General features: G+C 38.1%; 1 protein-coding gene across 1 annotated transcript; it reads left to right on the plus strand.

Moving 5' to 3' along the window:
* Positions 1 to 5,345: 5,345 nt before the first annotated feature.
* LOC116671438 (tubulin alpha-1B chain) lies at positions 5,346 to 7,899 on the plus strand. The gene is made up of 4 exons (XM_032502730.1): positions 5,346 to 5,590; positions 6,228 to 6,450; positions 6,540 to 6,688; positions 6,789 to 7,899. Exons 1-4 carry the CDS (start codon positions 5,588 to 5,590, stop codon positions 7,764 to 7,766), a joined length of 1,353 nt encoding a protein of 450 aa, XP_032358621.1. The 5' UTR covers positions 5,346 to 5,587; the 3' UTR covers positions 7,767 to 7,899.
* Positions 7,900 to 8,973: the final 1,074 nt, after the last annotated feature.

The following is an 8,973-nucleotide window of genomic DNA, read 5'->3' on the forward strand; positions in this document are numbered from 1 at the left end:
ACACAGCTGCCCTACTTTTTGTATTTTTTCAGCTTCAGCACAGTTTTGACACCCCTAATTGGAATCATGTGTGTCAGTTTTCCCCCTCTGTCCTGGTTGCACATTTTCTCTCTCGTTCTGTCTATAGTTATGGTAAGGTTTGTTCTTTCACTCTTTAATAAATCACTGGAATTCAAAAACATGAAACATGTAATTCAATGAATTACACATTTATGTACTATTTGTATTCGTTGACAGAACAGATACATTGTTCTATATTGATTTCAACATCTGCAGATGTAATCTCTCTGCACTGAGTGACATACGCTTCCTTGTTATGTTTGCATATTTAATGTCCTTGGCCAAGGAGCTGAATACATTATACATTATACATGCTGGCAACATTAACCACTGCAGCTGTTGCAAAGAGTACGGCAAGCCTGATTGTAATCTGAATGTTGTTCTCAGCAAATGTTAGTTGTCAGGAATGTAGTGTAGAGCTACAAAAGATGCATAAAATGTGTGATATACTCATAAGTGTGTTGCATCGTGTTGTGTTTTTGCAGTCGAGTAAAGAAAAGAGAGGCTAATGTTCCTGCAAACAGACTTTATAGGTTATTATTTATACCGGTAAAATGAATACCTGAGAAAATTGTTTTTCAGAAGCCGTTGCAGCACATTTGAACGCTACTATGTTATTATCTCAAAGGCATACCGTACATCAAGATGTGTCATTAGGTGAAATCATCCGTCACTTTCAACCATCATTTTTCCATTTTGGACCCTCAACATCCTTTGCATGTTGAGTTCCAGATGCTCCCATTGGGGCCAAAGGTGGCCCTTATAGATACAGATTGCCCTTTGTTCCGCCCTATTGGGTTTTTACACAAACTAGATTTGGCTGTCATGTGATTGTGTCTTCTTTTTCCATGACTCATGCAAATTGCCACTTGGGGATAACAAAGTCTTTTTGAAACCTTTGAATCTTGAATCAACATGGACCATTTTACATATTAGGAAACAAAGTGGAGATTTGAACATATGAAATACAGCAATAAAGTATTGCCATAATTGTATCCATAGTCACATCTGGCACGGAGAACAAAAAATAAAGAAAAAAACAAGTTTGAGACACACGACTTAGTCATTATCAAACACATTGTTAAATGCCTGACTGTGTGTTGTAATGTAATGTAGTGATTTAACTGGGAAATAAGATGTCAGACAAAGGGCAAAACAGTTTATGATTTTGTTTTTAAGAAAGCAAAATGTACGAAATTAACTAACAGTATTAAAGAGATTCACAGAGCAGCCTTTAAAATTATTTATTCTAATGTAGACATTTAATGTCTTTGTGTGTGTGTGTGTGTGTGTGTGTGTGTGTGTGTGTGTGTGTGTGTGTGTGTGTGTGTGTGTGTGTGTGTGTGTGCATGCACGTGTCTGTGTGTGTGTGCGCATGTGTCATTGAAGCAACTAAATTGAGGAGAAAACCCATCAAAACTCCATGAAATTACAACAGCTTAGTGACGTTAAATTTCTTAAATATCTGAGCATAAGTTAAACCCATGAACCATTTTGAATCTTTTTCTTTTTCTTTCACCAAACACGTGCACATCATTTCAATGTTGGAGTTATTTATCTCTGTGTTGTCATTCCTTTCAGTGAGTCCTGAAACAATCAAGTCTGTTTGTTCTGTGCAAAGAACGCTGACAGCCTGTTTTAGGTTTAATGACATCTTAATGTGGCTTCTTTGGGTGTGGCAGCAGTGTGGATGAGGAACAATTAGAGAACAATAGCAACAACAACATGCAGCTAGATTTGTTTCTTCAATAACGTGAGAAAATACATGATGATGATATTTGAGAGAAAAAGTTTTCATACCAATAGCAAAGTAAATCTCTCTCAAACTACTTTTTTAATTTCTCAAATATAATTTTTTTTGCTATCAGCGTGAAAAAAGTTCTCTCAAAAAAATGGTTTCTCTCAAAATGTTTTACGTCTTGCTCTCAAAACCTGAGTCTTTGCTCTCGATGCAGTTTCTTGCTCTCGTCTCAGGACTTATAGTGTCATTGGCTTAGACTGTATATATGGTCTATGGTCATCAGCGGGGCCACGTTCCTATTGGCCAGTTGGGTGAGCACCGTCTTGTCTTGGGAGTCCATCTGAATCATAACACCATTGTCACTAGATAGATGACTAGCAGCCAGAATACTTCTAAATAAATACCTTTTAATTACTATTGCATTCAAAGAGACAAATATGACATCACAAAGGTGTAAAAAATAATAATAATCATAAGAGAGAGGCAGAGATCTAGAGATAATTTATTTGTTCAGAAGGAAATTAAGGTGTCCAATGGCTTACACACAACATACATACACATAGGCACACAGGCAATATGACATCCACACACACATCCATTGTACAAAAACACAAGGGAAGATATCAATAGTATGGCCTTACAGTTAAGTTAGATTGTAACATGTTTAAACCTTGTGTTATCTTCCCGTAAAAATTGAAAATCCATGTTTTTAACTTTTTCTTAAATTTTTGTACCTTTTTTCAACACTTTTGATGCTTTTTTTCAATGTTTGTCACTTTGTTTTGTTTTCAATACTACATGACACTAACTTATTAACTTTGGTTTTACAGTTATTTTTGGAATTTATGGTCAATAAACCTAATTTACAGGAAATTAAACCTAATGTTTGAGTTAGAAAAGAAGAAATTAGGAATTATTGAGACTAAGATTAAAGGAATGGATGTTGATGGATAATCACAGACAGGAATATGTCAACTTTTACTCAATACTATTTCAAAAACACTTCAATTTTTTTTTTCAAATGCTGTAAAATTAATTAAGACGCCCCAAAATTAATGAAAGTAGAGATTTGTTCTTACCAAAGAGCATTGTGTGGAATCAATTATGTTATTTTGGGGAATTAAAAAGAACATTGATATGGGAAAACAGGTCAACTTGACACGAGGACAACATGCCAATCTGTGTGGAAAAAAATACATGCAGAAAGGTGCACTGGGGGCCCATGGGTGGCTCACCTGGTAGAGCGTGCACCCATATAAAGAGGCTTACTATTTGACACAGCGGCCGTGAGTTTGACTCTAACCTGTGGCCCTTTGCTGCATGTCATTCCCCCCTCTCTTTCTCCCCTTTTGTGTCTTCAGCTGTTCTATAAATAATGGCCGAAAATGCCAAAAAATAATCTGTAAGAAAAAAAATCATAGTGCAAGAGAAGGTCAGTACAATTACCTTGCCAGTGCAAGTACAACAGGATACACAATATATAAAAAATGGAATAATCATTACTTAACTAGACATAGACACTAGTAAAAGATTTGAAGAAAAGTTCAAGTTAAAAACTGTCCATACAGACAAAAAGAAAGTGTGGTGTATTGACCATAGCTAGTAAAATGATAAATCAGACATGGCGTCAACTTTTAACAGTGCAGCTAGAATGATTAGTGATGATTAGTGGCTGTCCCTGCTTCCTTCCACTAAAAAGAAACATTGTTATTTACATGTCTTCTTGAAATATGATTGCTCTTACCAAAACCATATGTATTGGTCTTTAGGTTTAAAAGAAATCGGCCTTGCAAAAACAATGAAGAGCACATGTGTTGCTCACATGTGAACCAACATGAAAGGCGAGCATCATCAGCCTGTTTCAGTTCCAGACTTCTGTTGTTGTTGAGCTCACCACGACAAAGTATAGTGAATTTACAACTTCTTCAAGGAGGATCAGCTAGCAAAATAGTCAACAATATGAAGACATGCAGTTTATTTGCAGTATAGTCACTGCATCTCTGAGGCACATTAACCATAGAATGTGAAGAATGTGAGAGCTACAACTTAAAACAGAAAAAGTTGGCTAGAAATACTGTGAGGTGGATTATCTATAAGTTTACTCAAATGAGAATCATCGACAAATTCTCTTTGAATTGCAATTTTGATAATATGCACAATAGCAAACAAGGAAAGTTAACTTTATGGGACAAGAGCTTAAATTCCTTTAAAGTGAACGTGCTTTATTTGTGATGAGAGACAAAAAAAATCATTGTGGTGACATAGTTCCTGCTGCAAAAAGGATACAATCAGTTCGAAAGCCATGAAGTATTACCTCCTCATGTGTGTGTCCAGTCAGGTCCATCTCTATTTGTGCAGGACGTATGCTGGAAATCTGTCAAACTGCATGGGGATGAGACTGATGTTCATTATATTATATATTATTATCATTCAACGACTATCATGGGCTGGCGGCAGTGAGAATAATAAAACAGGGACATGAAAGATTGTGAAAAAGGGACTTTTTTTCGATGCATGTTTATTTGACTTTTAATGCCTGCAGCCTTTTCTCTTTAATGCTCATATGCTGGAAATTAAATGGCCCTTAGTGGCACATTTATGGCCTAATCATTTCCATGCTCAGAGATTTTGATGAACTTGAAACCACATATAATATAAACACCACTCTTTTTTTCACCATTTCCATGTCTCATCATATTTTTCCAGTTGAGATAGGATTTGACCCCCCCTGCGGGTTATAGTCATATATCACTCTTCTGCTATATTTGGATAGTTTAAACTCCCAGGGGGTCCTCAGAGTTAGTGCAGGGGGGTAACTTGGGATGCTATTTTTTTTTAAAGTTTAAAAAACAAAAGGTTTTGTTAACATGAATCCAACGTATTATTGGTAAATATAAATCATCTTATTTGTGAAAAAAAAAACATTATTGATTGATGATAGGTCACTAAAGTAGCCATCCACAGATTACAACCCCCCCAATAATCCAATCCCCCCACCCAAAAAATCTATTATAATTTCCTACACATACATAAAGACATTTGCACCATACATTGATCCAGAAATTGCCAAAACTGTTGCAGAAAAATTCACTGGTATGTAGGAAATCAAGTGTTTGATATGCTCATAAATATAATTTTTTTGTAGTTGAGATCTAATTCCTCATTCTCATTGAGGTTACTAATCGCCAGTAGGTACAGGAATGGCAGTTAAAAACATTACATCACATTAATGAATTAATTAGTTATAGAGAACACGTTCATTTATAGTCTTCTTATTCTTAGAATATAAAATTGTGCTTATATATTGTTTGGTTTAATTTTCAAACACAATAAAAAATTGTTTCTGAATAACACGTCTGATAAATAATATAATACTGGTTTCTTTGAGCAGAAGAGTAATTTATGAAAAAAATAATAAATGTTCAAAACAAAGGGAGAAATACGGTTTAGAAAGAATAATTGGATATATCTATGAGTATCATCCATGGTAACAAAGAAATCAATATTAATAAATACAATTTTATTTCTAGGTCTAACCGTTATTTTTTTACAGTCTATGTATAACACTGTGATGAAGATTAATGTTTTCTTTTAAATAATAGGAAAGGAGCTCTTGTGACCCTCGACCAATCGGATTCAGCTGCTCTTTTCCCATAGTAACGCGCAGACTCGCCTAGCAACACCAACCGTTCTCTTAAAAGTGCAGGCAGCTGTGACGGTTAAATCAGTCTTACGTTAGCTAGCTAACTACTCTCTCATAACCCGTTTAAAGCAGCGTCAGGAAACATGGTGAGTACAAGAAGTATAAGTATAAAAATATAACTTAACAACGTTTCGGGTTTTATGAAAATGTTACGTTTTAATTGTGTTATTTTTTTTAAATTAATTAATTCGTAAAAAAGACAGCACCTAGCTCTAATTTAAATTAACGTTAACCTAGCTAGCTAGCTAGCTAGCTAAAGCTTTCGGTCTGACTGTGCCGTGTGCAAATCGTCTCTGGTTCATTAGTAACGTTCCTCTGCCGCCTAAATGAAACAAAGGGCCTGACTGCCACTCTCTTTTTTCTTAATAAAATGAATGAATCAGGCAAATAGCTGATATATAACCCTATAAAAGGTTACAAATTATGTCCCTCCGCAGAAATTTTATATTTATTTACATATAGTACCGTTTCCATACGAATACACGTACCCTTCCTCCCCTACTATCCACTGTAACGCCAAGAAGCTTGGTCCTTTACACTTGTTCAACTGCCATACCTTCAACATATATATTTAATTTAGATTTTTAATTTGGATGCCTGGCAATATTTCACAGTAAATGTTACAACTTGTTGAGCATGAGTATACCGTTTGGTTTTCTTTTCCATTGTCACATGTCTAAAATAATGCGTACTGGTAAGTAAACTTGTTCTTATTTTCCACAGCGTGAGTGTATCTCCATCCACGTTGGTCAAGCTGGTGTCCAGATTGGGAATGCCTGCTGGGAGCTTTACTGCCTGGAACATGGAATCCAGCCAGATGGACAGATGCCCAGCGACAAGACTTGCGGAGGAGGAGATGATTCCTTCAACACCTTCTTTAGTGAGACTGGAGCTGGAAAGCATGTCCCCAGAGCACTTTTTGTGGACCTGGAGCCCACTGTTGTTGGTAAACTCGATTCAAATATATAGATGCCATAGTTACCTTATTTATCAAGTCAAACCCTCAAGTGATTTCTGATAAATCTGTCTCTTTAGATGAGGTGCGCACTGGGACCTACCGCCAGCTGTTCCACCCTGAGCAGCTGATCACCGGCAAGGAAGATGCTGCCAACAACTACGCCCGTGGACACTACACCATCGGCAAAGAGATCATCGACCTGGTGCTGAACAGAATACGCAAACTGGTGGGTAACTAAACGTCAAGAAGGATTCATCTAATTTTCACATATTAAATTAAATGGCATATTTCATATGTGATCACTGTCTCTCCGTCTCTGTCCTCAGGCTGACCAGTGCACTGGCCTTCAGGGCTTCTTGGTTTTCCACAGCTTCGGAGGTGGGACCGGCTCTGGTTTCACCTCGCTGCTGATGGAGCGTCTGTCTGTCGACTATGGCAAGAAGTCCAAGCTGGAGTTCTCCATCTACCCAGCTCCCCAGGTGTCCACCGCTGTGGTGGAGCCCTACAACGCCATCCTGACAACCCACACCACCCTGGAGCACTCTGACTGTGCCTTCATGGTGGATAACGAGGCCATCTACGATATCTGCCGTAGGAACCTCGATATTGAGCGTCCTTCTTACACCAACCTGAACAGGTTGATCAGTCAGATTTTGTCCTCTGTTACTGCTTCCCTTCGTTTCGATGGTGCCCTCAATGTTGATCTGACAGAGTTCCAGACAAACTTGGTGCCATATCCCCGTATCCATTTCCCTCTGGCCACCTATGCCCCTGTCATCTCTGCTGAGAAGGCTTACCATGAGCAGCTCTCAGTGGCAGAAATCACCAATGCCTGCTTTGAACCAGCCAATCAGTTTGTAAAATGTGACCCTCGCCATGGCAAATACATGGCTTGCTGCCTTTTGTATCGTGGTGATGTGGTGCCCAAAGATGTGAATGCTGCCATTGCCACCATCAAGACCAGGCGCTCCATCCAGTTTGTAGATTGGTGCCCCACTGGTTTCAAGGTGGGCATCAACTACCAGCCGCCCACTGTAGTTCCTGGTGGAGACCTGGCCAAGGTCCAGAGGGCCGTGTGCATGCTGAGCAACACCACTGCTATCGCAGAGGCCTGGGCTCGGCTTGACCACAAATTTGATCTGATGTATGCTAAGCGGGCCTTTGTTCATTGGTATGTGGGTGAAGGTATGGAGGAGGGAGAGTTCTCTGAGGCCAGGGAGGACATGGCAGCTCTAGAGAAGGATTATGAAGAGGTTGGAGTTGACTCTATTGAGGGTGAGGGAGAGGAGGAAGGAGAGGAGTAGGGTCTACTTACTAATAAGTAAAGTATCTAAATTTAAAGTGTTCTTCCTTTACAATATACAGGAGCACAATGTTTTGCATTTGTTTTAGATGTGTACCCCTGTGTTTAAGCAATAAATGTGTCACTGTAGTTGTTTGTTGTTGTTTACTGGTATGTGGGTGAGGGTATGGAGGAGGGAGAGTTCTCTGAGGCCAGACAGGACATGGCAGCTCTAGAAAAGGATTATAAGAAGGTTGGAGATGATGGTGAAGGAAAGAAATATTAAACATGCATGCATTCCCCTTTATTGATCGATCGGTCTGTTATTTATGTAAAAAAAAATAAGTTTGTGCACTATTTTCTGCTCTCTTTAAAACACCTCTTCCACAGGGAGATACTCACACTGTAAGGCTAAACCACTGTTAAACGTTTAACGTATCTACATAACATGGGTTGTATATTCTTATACTAAATGATCTTGCTGCTCAACTCACTTTAGTTACATGGGGGCAGTGTTCATCAGATGTTTGAACTCCACACCTAGGGGGAAATGGCAAACTACCCTGCATTTCAAATTGTTGCAGTATAACAATTCTAGATCTCACATTTAATAATTGACAGTGATGCCTGGGAAGACAGTGGGTGAGAATTATAATCTTTAAAGTATCCAATGTATGAAATATTCAGACTAAATGTGAAATGATACAGATTATACAACTGACTTGATGAAAAACAATATCTTAGGGTAAGGGTTATTATCAATATTTTAATGTTCAGAACTCCAAAACAGATGTATAGCAGTTAAAAAAAAGAAATCCTCAAACTCCTGTTTTTGCTCCAGCATTATGCAACTACTGCAGAAAGTAAAAGAACAAATATTTTCAGATCCTTTTTTTCTCAATAAATTGGGACCTCTGGTGGCATCATGCTGTACACCAAGAAGATGTGATGGAAAGGAAAACTAACATGTAATGCTGTATCCTTTCAACAGGACATCTATTATTGTATATATTATTATTGTACTAAAATATGTAATTTCATTTGAAACTTTCATCTACTTTTTTCCCTTTCTAACAAGGGTTTTGGAGCTTTGGAGAGAAGCAAGGCTTGGAGGGCTAGGTGAAAGTGCCTTTTGTGGAAAAGAAGGGTTTAGCCAACACTTCCACCTAGTGACCTCAACCAGGAACTCTCCAGAGAGCTACCTACCAGTATGGAAATGTAGGCAGAGA

Source organism: Etheostoma spectabile, chromosome 3, assembly GCF_008692095.1.
Source record: "Etheostoma spectabile isolate EspeVRDwgs_2016 chromosome 3, UIUC_Espe_1.0, whole genome shotgun sequence".
Classification (NCBI taxonomy): domain Eukaryota; kingdom Metazoa; phylum Chordata; class Actinopteri; order Perciformes; family Percidae; genus Etheostoma; species Etheostoma spectabile.